At 50.9% G+C, this 16187-nt stretch overlaps 1 protein-coding gene across 8 annotated transcripts in view; it reads left to right on the top strand.

Annotated features, from left to right (window-relative positions):
* Positions 1–16187, top strand: part of ARHGEF2 (Rho/Rac guanine nucleotide exchange factor 2) — a 42951-nt gene that overhangs the window by 8574 nt on the left and 18190 nt on the right. For 3 of the 8 annotated variants that reach the window (XM_033092176.1, XM_033092175.1, XM_033092174.1), the window contains 4 exons: positions 4478–4516; positions 6048–6165; positions 6726–6765; positions 7955–8048. In XM_033092176.1, the coding sequence (XP_032948067.1) occupies positions 4478–4516; positions 6048–6165; positions 6726–6765; positions 7955–8048 (291 nt within the window). Of the gene's footprint in view, positions 1–4477; positions 4517–6047; positions 6166–6725; positions 6766–7542; positions 7782–7954; positions 8049–12058; positions 12285–12470; positions 12613–16187 lie in introns of those variants that run through there. The other 5 variants (XM_033092173.1, XM_033092179.1, XM_033092180.1 and 2 more) reach the window with 5 other exon arrangements.

The raw sequence follows: 16187 nt of genomic DNA, 5'->3' as shown, positions 1-16187 counted from the left end.
CACTTTTGGTCTCTTGCCTCTGCTCTTTCTCTAAGACCCTCTGTTCCTTCCTTTCTGGGCCTGTATCTGTGTGTTGATGTGGGGATCTCTGTTCCCCTCTCATTAAAAGGCCCCTGTTCCCCTAGTTGTTATAACCACTTCTTTCTGTGGACTCCACATTTCTCAGATTTGAAGCTGAACTCATTATCTGGGGGATGAAACTAGGCCTCTGGTACCCTGAAAGACAGTCGTTCTCTAACAAGATAGTCAGAGGATTATTGAATGAGGAGGGATATAGAGATTGCCCAACCTCTGGGAACACAACTGGGGGTAGAAGGCCTCACACCAGGATCTGGGGACCCCTGAGGGGGCACACCACTGGTCTGCCAGCTAAGGGTGCCTGAGTCCACAGAAATGTCTCAAGGCTGGTGACTAAATGTTGCCTCCCTTCCAGCACATCCCCTAGTGGGCAGGCCGGAGGGTTTATTGTTTAGGGGCCTATGGTCTGGGGGAGAGACTGGGAAAGGGGTGTTACAGCCTGTCCTGTCGGGGGGCAGCAGGAGCCGTCTTACCCGTCCCCCACTTTCCTCTGTCAGCATCTCTGCATGTGTTCCCTCACCCCCATTTCAATGTGGAACGGTGGAAAGAACAGGACTTCCAAGGCACACGATTCCTCGGCCTTTCCTTCACCAGCTGCACAATTTATTTCATTTTTCTGAAAATCAGGGTAATAAGAACGATCTTTTAAAGTCGTGATCGTCAGATGAAAAAAAGTTGTCAAAGTGCCCAGTACAGAGGCTGGCACACAGGATGAGAGGGAGAAATAACGGTTTCTTTTTCCTCTTCTCCCCTCCATTTCTTCGTACTTCTTTCCCTCTCTCCCACCTTTCTCTTCTCCTCCTCACCTCCCCGCCCTGTTCTTGGTATTCTATGTTTTCTTCTTTACCCCCGTTCCCTAGTGTTTTGCTCTGCCTTCCTTTCTCCATCTAATCTTGAAGCAATACCCTTAGATTTCTCCTTGTCTCTATGTTTGGGTGTTGTTTCTTTTCCCATTTCTTCCTGGAAGAGTAAGTGTGTATAAGTTTCTCCTCCAAAATCCACAGACGAAAAGTCTGAGACTCATTAAGCTAGACTGGGGCTTGCAGACTGGCGGCCCACGAGCCTAATCTCATTCCAAAATTTATTTTCTTTGGCCCGCTCGGTGCTTACACTTTTAAAACTTCAGATGTCCTTAAACGGGACCTGTACTCTCCAGTCTGCCAGAGTGGCGAAACTCTCTATTGTATTTTTCCATTTGTCTGTGAAGTAAGTGAATGCCCAGTAAATCAACCACCCATCCCAAGAACTAGAACGTCACCAATACATTTCTCTTTCCTTATGTCTTCCTCTCTTATTCCCATGGCTCCCTACCAGAGAGAGGCAATCACTATCTTGAATTTTCTTTATCGCTCATTTATTTTTTAAAAGAGTTTTTCAAATATATGGTGATGGAAGAACTGACTCCAGGTGGTGAACACAATGGGATTTATAGATGATGTGATACAGAATTGTACACCTGAAATCTATGTAATTGTACTAACAATTGTCACCCCAATAAATTAAGGGGGAAAAAAAGAGTTTTAACACAAATACATGCCTTATGAAGTGATGCATATTATTTCTTGTTTCTGAGCTTAAAAACAATGATGTCCGTAGTGTACCAAATTTTCTATAACTTGCATTTTCATTCACCATTCTATTTCTAAGGTTTCTCCCTAAGGTTGCAAATAGAGTTCATTCGTTTTCATTCTTTTCTTCTGTGGATGTATATTTGGATAATTGCCATTCCTTGCTCTTATGAAAAGCATCACCATAAACGTTCTTTTACCCATCTTCTGGTGCACATTGCAAGAATTTCTTCAGGGTAGATACCTTGGAGCGGAATCGTTGCATCGTCAAATGCACAGGTGTTCACGTTAATAAGATAATAGCAAGTTGTTCCTACTTCTGTCAGCGGTATGTGAGTTCCCTTTATAGCATTTGGAGTCATCAGACTTATTTTTTTTATTTTATTTATTATTATTTTTTTAATTTATTGAGGTGACAATTGTGAGTAAAATTACATAGCTTTCAGGTGTACAATTCTGCATTACATCATCTATAAATCCCATTGTGTGTTCACCACCCGGAGTCAGTTCTCCTTCCATCACCATATATTTGATCCCCCTTACCCTCATCTCCACACCCCCAGACTTCTTAATTTTGCCAATCTAGTTATAAATCTCACTGTGGTCTTAATTTGAATAATCTTTATTTCAAATGCATCTTTGCATTATGGGTATTGTTCATTTGTGTTTCCTCTTCTGTGAAATTCCTCTTCGTGTCTTTTGCCCATTTTTCTATTGGGTTCTTTGAGGGGTTTTTCTTTAATAAGCATGTATTTTAATTAGCATGAGTTTTTATTTAGATGAAGTCCAATTTATCAATTTTTTTCATGGTTAATGCTTTTGGTCATGTTTAAGAAATCTTGCCGACCACAACAATGTGAAGATTTTCCTCCAGTGTTTTCTTCTAGAAGCTTAATAGTTTTAGCTTTCATGTTTCTTGTACATGGTAAAAATCAAGGTTTTGGTGGCGGTTTTCCCATATAAATATCCAGTTGTTCCATTAAAAACCATACTTTTCCCATTGAATTGCTGTGTATTTCTGGGCTCTGTTCTATTGATCTATTTGTCTACCCTTATGCCTGTGTCACACTGTTTTAGTTAATGTAGCTTAATTGTAAGTCTTAAAAATGTAGTAGTGTAAGTCCTTCAAGTTTATTTTTCTTTAAGATTATCTTGGCTGTTCTAGGCCCTGTGCATGTCCATGTGAATTTTAGAATCAACTTATTAATTTCTGAAAAACAAAATTCCTGCTGGATTTTGATCAAGATTGTACTCAATTTAAAGATTAATTTAGGACAAATTGACATCCTTCTAATATTCAGTCTTCCTATCCTTAAAAATAATAATATCTCTTCAGGTTAGCTTTCTAAAAATATATGTCTTTTAATAAAGTATTAGTTTTCTTCATACGAATCTTGCCAATCTTTATTAGATTTATTTCTAGGTACCTGATAGTTTTTATTGCTATTATAAATGCTTTCTTATATTCAAATTACCCTTTATAGTTATTTTTGGTTTATTGAAATGGAATTGAATTAGTCATTCATCTTGCTAAGCTTTCTCTCTCTCTCTTTTTTAGTTATAAAAGCTTATCTATGGATTTTTTTATTTTTGTTTTTGGAAGTAGACAATTATGTTATCTTTAATCTTTAAGTGAGCTTTGTTTCTTCTTTTCCAGTATTAATTCCTTTCATTTCTTTTTCTTGCCCTACTGTGCTGGCTTAGAGCTCTATCGCAGGGTTGAACAGAAGGTGATAATGGGTATTCTTTGTCTTGTTTCTGATTTTAGTGGGAGTATGTCTTACGTTTCACTTTGAAATTGATTTTTGGCTGTAAGTTTTTGAAAACTACTCTCGATCAGGTTAAGGAAGATCTCTTCTACTCCTAACGGCCAAGGCTCTGGTTTTACAATGAACGGGTGTTGACTTTTATCCGATGCTTTTCTGCTTTTCCTGAGGTGGTTGTGTTTTTTCTCCTTTAATATGTTCTGGAGGTAAATTGCATTTAAAGATTTTTCTCATGTGAAATCACCCTTGTATCCTTGGGGTGCATCTAACTTTGTCGTGATGGATTATTTCTTTATACCTTGGTGGATTTCATCTGTGGTATCTGTGATCTATTGCTACGTAACAAATCCAACCCAAACTTCGTGGTCAAAAAGAGTAACCTTTTTTGTTGTTGTTGCCGCCTCACATTCTGTGGATGGGTAATCTGGTCTGCGTTCAGCTGGGTGTTCTTTCGCTGGTTTCATCTAGACTCACTCCTATGACCTTAGTTATCAAGGATAACCATACTCATCAGTTCTGATGCCGTGTTTCGTACCACATGGCCTCTCTGGAAGGCTTGGGCTTGTTCTCAGGGAAATAGCATTTCAAGTAGGCAAGAGTGGAAGCTTTTAAGGTTTCCTGAGGCTCACAAATCACATAATGCCACTTCTGCAGCGTTCTGTTCATCAGAGTAAATCACAGTCCCCGCCTACATTTCAAAGAGTGAAGAAATAGACTTCTTCTTGATGGAAGGAGCTGCAAATAATGTATGCCTGTTTAAAATCTGCTACAGTTTGCTAATATTTTGTTTGTGGTTTTTGTGCTTCTGTTCATAAGAGAAACTGGCCCATCATTTTCCTTTTGTCATTGTGTCTGTGTATAGCTCAAGGATCCAGGTTCTTCTCGCCTTATAGAAAGAGCTGGAGAGTTTTTGTTTTCTATCTTTGGAAGAGTTTGTAGTATAAGACCTCATTGATCTACTAGTATTCCTTGAAAGATATCTCCCTTGCCTGTAAAACTGTTTTGGCCTGCTGTGTTTTGTTTTGTTTATAGAAAGATTAACTACTGATTCCATTTCTTTAATAGGACCATTCAGACTTTCTATTTCTTCTAGATTCAATTTTGGTAAGTTATATATATACATATATGTTTTAAAGAATTTGTCTTGTTTGCATTTTCAAAACTACTGGCATTAAGTTGTAGGTAATATTCTCTTTCTAATCACTGCTCTTTCTGTAGTTAGCTCCATTCTATTTATATTTGTGCCGCCTTTCTCTTTTTCACTCTTACCAGAGGTTTGTCTATTTTACTTGCTAGTTCCTAAAAAACAACTCTGGGCTTTATTCTCCCTATATTATCGTTTACGACTTCATTGATTTCTGCTTTTACCTTTATTATAGGCTTCCATTTTCTTTGGGTTTGTTTTGTTGTTCTTTTTCCAAACTTTTAAAAGTTGGCATAGTTCATTAATTTTCTGCTCAAAAATTTTCCAATATAAGCATTTCAAGGCTACAAATTGCCCTTAAAATACCACTTTGGCCATCTCCCACAAGTTTTGTTATGTAGTATGTTCATTATTGTTATTATAAAATATCTTTAGATTTCCATTATGATTTCTCTGACCAATCAGTTTATTTAGGAGAGTGTTTTAACATTTCAAAATCTATAGAGATTTAAAAAAAAAACCTTAAAACATTTTTGAAATATTACATACAGAAAAGCATGTAAAACTGACATGTACAATGTAATGAATGATAATGAAGCAAACACCCATGTAACCACCCCAGGTTAAAAAAAAAGAGTATCACCCAAATCCAGAATTCCCCTGTATCCCTCCCCTTTCATAACCCTCTCTCCTGGCTGAGATGCCCACTTTCTTGACTTCTGAGATCGATTTTCCTTGTAGATTTGCCACCTTTATATGATGTATCTCTCAACAATATCATTTAATTTTCCCTGTTTTAAACTTTGTATGACTGTAATCATACAGCCCATAAATCTTTTGGGTCGTGATTCTTTCGCTCAGCGTCAGTGTTGCTGGGCGAGCTAAGCTGTGGTTGATTCATTTTTATTGTTGGATAGCATTTTGATGTATAAATACATCAGAAATTCTTTATCCAGTCTACTAGAAAGGGGCTTCTGGGTTTTTTCCTATGATCTCTGTGACACAGAGTATTGGAAATTGTGAAAATTTGCCTTATGGCCTGATATGTGGCCAGTTTTTGTAATGCTCCATGTAGGCTTGAAAACAACAAGTTATTTTCTAATGGTTGGGTGTGTAGTTTATACATATTTTCACTGCCTATCGTCTTAAACCCAGACAGCCTCAGTTGTTTTCTTTTTTGTTCGTTAGTCACCTGGCCTCTGTAGGTCGAGTTTATCACCTCTAGGGAAATCTTTTCAGGGTAAATCATTTCTAAGACATTCTCCATGTTCAGGAAGCCTGAGCTTGAATTGCAGCAGAATGGTGATTGGTAAATAGCAGGAGGAACTCCCCAACTATTTCAAGTGGAATAGCCCAGATATGAGCCGTGGAGCGGGGTGGGAGGCCTGAGGCCCTGACGAAGGGTTGTGCTGTGGGAAAGTGAATAGCATGGGGGGTGGGGGAAGAGGGATGAAGCTGACCTTTGTGTGAGGATTCTTGACATGATTCTAGGGTCAGGGTTCCTGTCATCCATCTGCTGGCCCTTTGGACCATTCGGCCACTGGTATGCTTCCCAAGTCTGTATCCATGAGTGGCATCAACTGTTTCTTGGGCAGCTCAGATCCAGCTGGTAAGTCAAAGTGGGGAGTGGAGCAGCCGTGGACCCCTCCCCCCGTCTGTCCCACCACCCCTCCTCAGAGCCAGGTGATTAGTCCTCAGATATCCTGGGTTTTGTCTAATCCCAATTTGGAACCCCCAAATACCTTTATTCAGATGAGAGATATGAATTCAGGACTCTGACCTTCTGGCATTCTCCTTCCAGTGACGAGAGCATAGGACACTATGAGGCCCTCCAGCTTCCCCTGTTCCCAGAGATAGAGGACAGTTACCTGCAATGCACCTTGTCCTCAAGGGCAGTGTGGCACCTCTGCCCTTCCCATCCACCAGAAACAGGCCTGGGACATGGGGCCCCAGGCCCCGTCTCCACATAACCCTGGTTCCCAAGGCTTTCAGCTGCTCAGACCCCGCCTTCCCTCCCACTCCCCAGAGCCCGCCCTCAGGAATGGCGAATGGCGTCACAAGCACCTGCAGCTTGGGAACCTGATCCAGGTGGAGGGGGTGGGGGAGGCAGCCCTGGACGCCTTTGTCTGGCTTCAGCTGGACACTTCTCGTCTCCTTTTGTGTTGGCAGGAAATTTACCCCAGTTCTCTGCCGCGGACCTCAGCCAAAGGTGAGTTGGGGGGATTTGGGTCCTTCAAAGGCCTAGATGGGGGAGGGGCAGTGGGACTGGGCCATGGGTTTGTCGCCCTAAGGGCCTCCGCTTCCAAAAACATTGCTCCCCTTAACATTTCTGATCAAAGACCTCCAAATGTCCTTCTCCCTGAGCTGCAAAAAATTCACTCTCTTCTCATTGGCCTGGGAAGGCTGGGGAAGGTTCCTGGTAGCCCCAAGGGATGGGGAAGAAATCAAGGAAAGAAAAGGCGTATCCAGGCGCTGGGGTGTCCGTTGAATAAGAGAGAGTGGGGGTTGCTTGCTGTCGTCAGTGTCAGAAAGGTGAGCAGGCAGACGGGCTGTTAGGCAGTCGCAGGGAGAGACGGTGACCACGGACCGTGGATCCATGTTGGGTGGCTCAGGTAATGGGGAGTGGCTGTAAGGAGAGCTGGGCTAGGGCTGCAGCCCCCCACAGATCTGGGCAGAGGGCAGGGGCTGAAGGGAGAGTTCAGAAATGAGGTGGAGGCCAGGAGATTTCCGAAACAATATAAACAGGCATGAAAATCAGCACCTGTTCCTTTGGCGTCAGCGCGGGCCAGCCCTCTGAGAGGCATGGGTGTGTGAGCCAGTAACGGGCCCTTTAAGATATCAGGCTCTGATTTGTGGTCCTGAAAATCTCTAGCTGACACATCCTCCTGGCTCTGGGTTTGGGATTAGCTCATGGGATGGGGCTGATGAAATCCCAGGAAATTCAGTCCTTATTGGCTTTAGGCCCAGAGGCCCAATCCAAGCAGCAGAGAGGGTCGTACTTACACAGGGCTCTTGTTTGGCACGGGGACCGTGCCCCTCCCCCCGAGAGCCCCCACCCCATATCACTTCCGTTGGGAGCGGCCTGAGAGAGGAGATTGGGCCAGGATTAAGTAGGAAGGGGTGGTCTGCACTTATCTGGGAGGAGCCTGGAGTTTTCCTCACAAATAGAGGGGCCTGGGAACCTGGTGTCCACATCCAGGAGGTCGCGGGAGCTGGGCTCTGGAGGTATCTCTCTCCTCCTCACCTTTCTCTCAGAGTCTTTCGCTCAGTGGATCTTTCTCTTCCTCACCTTTTTGTCTCAGTTTTTCCGCTCGCTCGCGTCTCCATTCTCTCCCCTGGTCATGGCACCTTCACCCGCCATCTCTCTGTGTCTTCACCTCTCCCTTCCCTCTCCACAGCTGTAGCCAACTGGAACGGAGCTCAGGGACCTGGGCCGGCTCCTCCCTGCGACGGACCTTCAGCTTCCTCTTGAGCATGACCGGAAAGACCAAGGTAGGAGTCAGACAGGGGAGCAGGAGGCCTGGGGACCACTGCCTCCCGTGTCCCCTTTCTCCCCATCCCATCGTCCTCTCCCTGCCCCAGCTTCCCCTGTAGACGGAGACTCCAGGCAATGTGCAAGTTTTAAGGGAAGGTGAGCCATCCCTCCTAGCCTCCCTCACCTTTCCTCTGCTTTCCCCATCCCTGCAGCTTAGCAGCCAGCTGTGGACAGCTGGAAGAGAAGGCCAGGAGCCTCAGTGGCCATGGAGTGGCCTAGCCCTCCCTGTTTAGGCCTCACATAGCTAAGAGGTGGGCAGCAGAATCATAACCATTGGGCATAATAATGGTAACAATTACAGCAATACTTTCTACTTCTTGCAAAGTGCCTGTAGGCTCATGATTGTATGGGTGGGTACAGCAGTCGCAGGAGTTGAAATCAGACACCAGGCAGAGTGGCAGCCAGGAAAGTTGATGGTTCTGGAAGCTGCACACCGTCGTCTGGGGCCATGTGCAGTGCTGACCCTGGGCAGGTGAGCACGCCGCTTTCCTCTGTCACCACCCCGGGCTCTGCGGAAGCCGGGAGCCCTGCTGCTGCTGAATTCCTTTCCACTTTCTTCATGGACCGGCAGAGTGTGCCCCCCCCGCCCCCCCCACCCCATTTCCTCTCGTGGGTGTACTCCCGAGCACCAGGCACACCTGCAAAGGCAGCAGCATATTCACCTGGAAGGACCATGGGAGTCACCCAGGAAGGTTGCCAGGCTCCTGAGGCCCCACCCACGGGGGTGCCAGGGCTCTGTCGTCTGCCAGCCTCAGCCAAGTGTGCCCTTCCTCTGCAGGGCAGGGAAAGCACAGATACAACCGGGCTGGCAGCACCTTCTCACCACAGGCCAAGGTGGGGACGTTGAGGCCTGAGACCCTGCAGTCTGAGAAGGGGAGGAACAACTGGAGAATTCTAGAGCTTGGGCGGGGGAAGGCGGGGGGACTTCTCCTTAACCATGGGGAGCAGGGCTCTCTAGAGAACAAAGAGAACACTAGCCTTGAGGTGAGTCCCATCCTGTCCCCTACGTGCTGTCCCCCACGGCTCTCTCTCTCAGTGTAGGGTGGGAGTCAGCGGGCAGAACCGTCCCCTTTTCCTGCTGTGGGAATGGCAGGGGAGCCAGTTCTGCCCAGCGGCTGTCCAGATCCCAGCTGGTGTGCATTGGCCCACCTTTGGCCTCACAGACTGGGGAGGGGATGAGGAACCGGCCGAAGGGGAATGTGGGCACAGACAGGCAGCAGGAAAGAGCACGTCAGGACACTGTCCCACTCCTCCCCAGGGTCCTCGGGTCTGTCCTCCTATTTCCTTCTCTGTCATCTCCTGGTCCATCTTCCTTCTACCCTCAGGACTGGTGTGCCGGCCTCACCAGATCTCTTCTTCCTGGTCCCCCCAGTCTGAGGTAGGAGGCTTACACAGGTGAACACTAGGGGGTGGGGCTAGCAAGGAGCTCAGTCAAGCAGTGAGAGAAGGAAGTGGCTTATTCTTTCCTATTTGATTAGCATGGTAGAGTTGACAAAACACTTTTCCAGAGGTCATCTCAATTAATTCTTATAACACTCTGGCAAAGATGGTATTTCAATCTCCATTTTTCAGACACGTAACTTCATAGAGGCTAAGTTACGTGCCCGAGATCCCACAGTTAGAAAGAGGTGGAGCTGTATTACAGAGCTGCAGTTTCAGCTATAGAATGCTGCCTGCGCCCAGCATGAACCTAATGAAACCGCCTATCCCGTCTTCCACCATCTTCTGATGGCTGGCCGCTGGAGTCAGTGATGTCTCCATCCTCCTTCCCTCCCAGAATGCACGAGGTCCCGAGCACTAGGAGAAGCAAGCTTTTTCCTGGGCCCAGGTCCCCCGTCGCTCTGTGTGTTACTTATAGGCCACGGCTCTGACAACCCGGTTCTTCCCTGGGCCGGCCTCCTCACCCCTACAATGTGGCGGACACATTTGTCAAGTCAAATGACCTAAAGGAGGTGATGGCTACTTTTAGCTTCTGGCAGAAATTCTGTTGGCTTTTGTTTTTGTGTACTTAAAGAGTTTCTGAACAGCTGGGTGGTGCCACTGGATAAGAGTAGAGAGGGTTGGGGTGAAATGGTTTGGAAGAAGGGGCCGGAGAGTCCAAGGACGAAGGAAAAGGGCTCATTGTTCCGGAGGATACAGAAAATGAAAATTAAGTCAAGCTGCAGGCTTAGCTCACTGAAAGCCCAGGTGTTTTTAGGGGTAGACCGTTTGTTCCCTTTACCCAACCTCCTGGTCCCCTTCCCTTCTACTCATCTCCTAAGAGGAAGTAGAACATAGGGTGACAAACAGCGGTGGGATGAACACTAGACTGAAGAAGTGGGGAGCCAGGAAGGGGTTGGAGAGTTGGGTCCGAAACTTTTAAGTTGAGTTTGGGGACTGAGATCCCTCAAAACACCTTGGGACTCAGGTCCCAGATTTATTGGGTACTCAGCCTGGAGTTTGGGCCTTTAAAATTCTATTCTTAGCTTGCAGCACCCTCTCATTCCCAGCCTGGGAGAAAAGCTGAGGTCTCAGCCCTCCCCTTGTCTCAGGGCCCCCAGTGGGCGGGGCCGTGAGGTCAGGGTTCTGGCTGCTGTTTTTAAATTTAGTGCATTCCTCAGCCTCGGCTGCCCTCTATGGGGAGGTGAATCTGGGGTTCCGAGCCCAGGAGCTGGTTTTAGGGGAGTTCCTGGGGCCTTGCCCCAGATGTTCTCAGCAGGTGCACCCCAGGAGGAATCACATCCCCTTGGGGCCTTAAAGTCCGTTCTGCTCTCTACTTTCCTTCCAGCCTAGAACATGCACGGTCCTTTCCTCTCCTTTTGTCTGGCCTTTGCTATATAAGGATCCTAACGGGGAATAGTGAAGAAGGAGGTGAAGAAGGAGTTGCTAAACAGGAGGTGAGGCCACAGGAGCCGTGTGGGGGTGGCGCTGGGGGTGCACAGCCCAACCAGCTTAGGCAGTGGTGAGGCAGTGACGCCCAAAATAGTGGCAGAGGCTAAAATTGGCACCTCCAAGAGTGCTGAGTTGGGCTGGAAACCTGCAGCCTGGCTCTGCGGTCCTGCGGGGCCCCTCCCTCCTTTTCCCACACCTTTTGGGACCAGAATCCCGCAGGACTCCACACGAACGAGGATGCGGTCTAGGGCATTCGGTGCTTCCGGTTTCTCGGGGGAAATGGGAGACCCAAGGAGGCAGAATTGAACTGCAGTGTGAATGGGCATACTGAGGTGGAGGAGGAATTTTCCCAGTTGCAGGAAACTCACCAAAGGTGGAGGTTGCCTCAAGGGCTGGAGCAAAGGGTTCAGAAAGAATGCACCCCACCCGCCTTCTTGTGGAGACACTGGCCACACTCCAACTGCCCCTGACTGAGGCAGGCTGGTCTTTTGGTTCTGGACTAACTTGCAACAGAGAGGACTGGAGTTAGACACAAGGAAGGACTTCCTCAGCTTGGCTTTCAGGAAAGGTGGCAGTTCCTCTCCAGCGGAGCTAGGGGAGGGGAATGGACCGAGTGCGGTCTGGAAGGCCCCAGAGGGGTGGGGGCTAGCCGGAGAAGTCTCTCCTCTCCCCATCTGTCTTCGACCTCGGTTAGTAAATCCTTTCCACGCCTTCTAAAGGTCCAGCCTTCAATTCCCCTTTGACTTCCCGCCTTCTCCCCACCCCTGCCCCCAGTCGTCAAAGGGGTCTGTCGGCTTGGCCTGCTTTGATGGGCTGGAGGGCCAGGAAGGAACTGGTGCGGGTTCCCTGGAGAGCTGGGGAAGGATGGGGGAAGGGAGACCGGGGCTGGGCAGGGGTGGTTTTTAGGAAGACCAGATCTCAGAGGCTGGTCTCCGGGGCCAGAGGACCGCCCAGGTGCTGGAGGGGAAACAGGCCGGGGGCCCTCAGCCTGTCCCGGGACGCCAGCACTTCTCCGAGCTGGCCCTGCGGGTACCGCGCTGTTGGTCTCCGCGGCACCCGCCCTGCTCTGCCCCGCCTCCCCCTTCCTGCGCCCGGGCGGGGGTGGAGACTCCGGTTTGAGGAACTGGCGCGGGTGCCGGGTGAGGGGAGTCCGACTTCCTGTATCCAGACCTCGCGTGCCTGCCCGGCCCCCACCTCCCCCACAATAGCTGGACGCCTGGGTCCCGCCGTGATCCCCCGACTCCCCCCATTGGGGGATTATGTCTCGGATAGAATCCCTCACGCGGGCGCGGATCGACCGGAGCAAAGAGCTAGTGAGCAAGGTGGGCTCTGCAACCCCTCTCCTCCGCGCGTCCTCGGGGTGCCCTTCGACCCCGGCCCGCCGCGCACTCCCCTGTCTCCCCTGTCTCCCCGCCTGCTTGCTGGGCGCCAAAATCGGGCGGAGCGTCGGCGGGCCGGCGGCGGCCGGGTGGGTGGGGACTGCAGTGAGTGGGGAGGGGTGGGGGGCCGTAGCCGCGACCCGCGCTCCAGCTCCGCACAGCACAGCCCCGGTGCCGGGTCCCGGGAGAGAGCGGGCCTGCCCTTGGTGGCCTCTGATTCGGCGGGACCGGGTGTTCGGGGCCACACCAAAGAAAGTTGCTCGTTGCTCGGGTAAGGGACAGGGCGGGCGGGAGGGGTGTGTACTGGGGTGGGGGCGACGAGAGCTTGGCTGCACCCCCTCTGCCCGGGTCCCCCAGCTTGCTTTCGGCCGTCCCCCCCACCCCGCAGTCGCCGCCTTGGTTGTTCCCCCTTTGTCCCCGCCATCCGGCCGACGGGACGGGAGGGGGTGGGTTCTCGGCTTCCTCCCACCGCCACCCCTCCGAGACAAAAGTCAGCTCCTCCTCCGCGCAAATGGACTTTCCAGCTGTGATTCAGTTCTCCCCTCGGGTGGGTGGGTGGCTGGGGTCAGGACGGCTGTGGCATGGCTGACTTCCCCCCAAGCCGCACCTTCAGGTGAGGGCAACAGAGGTCTTTGTGTAGCTGGGATCCTTTCCTCCATCCTTAGGGGCCCTGAGCACCCCTGTTCCTGCAACGCAGGGGCCCCCATCCCCGTGGGCCCCACCAGCTTCCCAGGTTCTTGTTCTCACCGCCTGAAACCACCTGAAACCCTCAGGCTGACCCACTGGGCACCGTGCCCCCTGCCCCTCCTCCCTTCCCCCAGCTCCCTTATCTCTTTTTCTGGGATCTGTTCACATATCCTTTCAAGAGTCTGGGTATATAATTATCCTCACCCCCACCCCCACCATGACCTCTTGGCCACTCTTTTCCGAGTATCCTTTATCCCTCTGCCTTTGTACCCAGGCCCACTCCCAAAGGCTATGACCTCTACACGCAGACCCCAGGAAGTATGAGGCTGACTCGGGGTGAATAAGTGGGAGCTGGGAGGAAGGCAGTATGTGCAGGTAGCCATGCCCGCCGCTCCGGACACCCATACCCGCCATTCTCAGAAAGGCCAGGATGTGGCCCACAGCTGGTTTAACTGTGGCTTCTGTCCTACCCCGCCCGGGTCCCAACGCAATGCTCCAGGCCCCCAGTTTTGCAGACCACTGTCACCACCTTCAGGCAAGAGCAGTACCCTTTGGAGCCCTCGAGGATGGGGGACACCTCCCCACCTGCTCCTAGCTCCTAGCCTGCCTGCCTACCTCTCTTGAGGTTAACTTGGAGAAGGTTCCATCCTGAAACTTTCCCTTGGGGGGTTGAGATGAGACTCCGCTAACGGGAAAGCAACTGGGGATTGGAGTGGGGCCTCAGACAAACCAAGGCTCTGGGGCCAGGAGGTGGCTGAAGGATGGAACAGTGGGGTGGCCAGAGGCCGCTCAGCTCAGCCCTGCGCCAGGCCAGGCCCCAGCTCTGAGAGTCTGTTTATTTTTCAACCGTTGGAGCTGAGACCCTGGAGTATTGCCAAGGGGGGTGGAGAGCTTTTTTGAAACCACGGAAATTTGGTTCCACCCTAAAAAGGAAAGCCCTGGGGGAGCCGGTGGAGGGCAGACCTGGAGAGAGGGGGTGTAGAGAAGAGTTCTGGGAGGATAGGTACTGACTGGGGGCTTTTCTCTGTTAATGGGAGGAGCTGGGGCGCTAGATCCCTGGGTCCTCATGCGCCCTGCTTTTTTGGTGGTGGGGACCTGGGAAACCAGAAGCTTTGCTCTTTCTATCCTGGGGCTGGCCGTGGTGGGGATAGTGGGACTCTGGCCACCTGGCCAGGGGCTGAGGTGGATTTGAGAAAAGTAAGGCCACTGGAGCAAGCTGGTTGTCAGTTTGGGCTGGTCTGAAAGGGAGGGCCACCTCCGGAAAGCTGTGGTTACAGAAGGGGGAGTTGGTTCTTAGCCAACAAACCCTGGATCCCCTCTTCCCCCTCCCCCCCAAACACACCAGCTGTCTCCTTTCTTTTTATACTGTGGTGGGAAATAGAGGGGGGCCTACTGGAAATGAGATTATTTGAGGAAGACGGTCTCTCCTGCTACTTATTAGGGGCATGTCAGCCAAGCCCTGACAGCCCTCCTTCCTTGACTCAGGCCCCAGGACCTCCTTGTAGGTGGAGAAATTGAAGTGGAACCTGCCTTTTCTTCTTCCCACCCTCATTGAGTCTTTCTGTGTGGCTCCCCTCCCCGTGCTTGTTTCTTTTCACTCCATTTCTGTCCTTTCAGGCTGTTTTCAGCCCTCCACCCCCTCAGTTCTCTCTGCTCTACTTTTTACCTCCAGGCCCCAAGCCCTGTAGGTCCCCATTCTCTCTTAGCCCCCTGTTCTCCCCTCCACCCCCCATTCCCAACCTTCAAGCATCTCAGAACAAAGGGTCTTTCCTGCGTAGGAGCAAGCAGGGGCCAGAGATGCAGCGATGGTTGTGGAGGGTGGGGGGTCCCCTTGGATCCCAGCATTGGAGTGGGGAGAGAGGAGGGAGACTTTCTTTGTCCTGAGGAATGGAGAGGTGGCTGGCTTTGTGTGCAGGACGAGGAGTGGAGCCCCAGGGGAGGGCTAGGTGAGCACAGGAGGGAGCTGAGAGGGGCAGCAGCTTTAGGGGGAAGTTGAAGCATTGGGGGTCCACAGGAGGTTGAATCTTTGGGGGGGCACAGGAAAAGATTCTGTGGGTCATGGAGGTTAGGGAAAGAGCTGAGGGGAAGGGGAGAAGGGAGGGTGGGGGAAGGGAGCTGAAAGCTTAGGGAAATCTCCGAGTGACTGCAGGGGTTGGAGGTGCCTGGAGCCCACTAAGGATTTAAAGGGGTCTGAGTCCAGTCCAGTCCCTCGGGCTTCCCTGGAACCCTGACTTTGGCATCAGGGAGGAGACAGGTTTCCATGTGTGAGTCCCATGCCTGCACGGGCCCCCCTCTACCTTGGGGGGTGTGTACGTCTGTCTGTCCGTCCCCAGATGCTCTGGGGCCTGTTTTGAATGGTGGTCCCCACAGTAGGAGGCTCGTGCTCTGGACACGAGGAAACAGTCCCAGTCTTAGCTTTAGTCTTTGGTGTGAAGCGTCCTCCCGGAGCTTGAGTTTGTAGATGGGTCAGCGTTCCCGGAGCTGGTACGAGACATGGCTGAGAGGATCTGGCTGGGCCCTTCTGGGTTTGTTTATGTCTCTTTGGGGGAGGGGGGTCTGCAGGCAGCAGCTGCCCCCCTCCCAGCTCCGCCGGCCTGCGCTGTGCCAGGAGGGCAGGGAGTCCTGGCACAGCTATTGTTCACTTGCACAAATGCCCGTCTGTCTGCACCACCCCGCCCCCTCTTCTGGTCTCCCTCTCCTGACCCGACAGGTGTGGCCGGGTGGGGGGCAGGCTGGGGTCCAAGATGCCTGGGTCTCGGGGTCTCTGGCCTGATTTCATTCCCTATGGCCCTAAGCGCTCCTCCTCTGCTTCACCGCTGTGCCCTCCCCCCTCGTCCAGGGTCTCATCCTCATTCATCAAGCAAGCGTGTATTAAGTGTCTTTGTGTGCTCAGCGATGTCTTTTTGTGTAACGTGTGTGGCTTTGGCCTTCGTGTTTCAGTTGGCCGCCTTCTCCTCAGCCTCCCGCCTTTATCTTGTCCCTGGAAAATCATCAAGGAGCAGAGCCCGGCTGTGACCGTGCCAAACCCTCTCGGCCCCACGGCCAGGACCCTGTCTCATTTCCCAGCCGTGTAGCTCATCCCCGTGACTCAGAGCCCTTTGCAGCCTATGACTGCACCCCGGCTGGCCAGGGCTGGGCCACAGATGCCTGGAGCCCCTG

Source organism: Rhinolophus ferrumequinum, chromosome 22 (genome assembly GCF_004115265.2).
Source record: "Rhinolophus ferrumequinum isolate MPI-CBG mRhiFer1 chromosome 22, mRhiFer1_v1.p, whole genome shotgun sequence".
Classification (NCBI taxonomy): domain Eukaryota; kingdom Metazoa; phylum Chordata; class Mammalia; order Chiroptera; family Rhinolophidae; genus Rhinolophus; species Rhinolophus ferrumequinum.
Note: the sequence above shows the minus strand (reverse complement) of the source record. Positions and strands in the feature narration are given on the sequence as shown.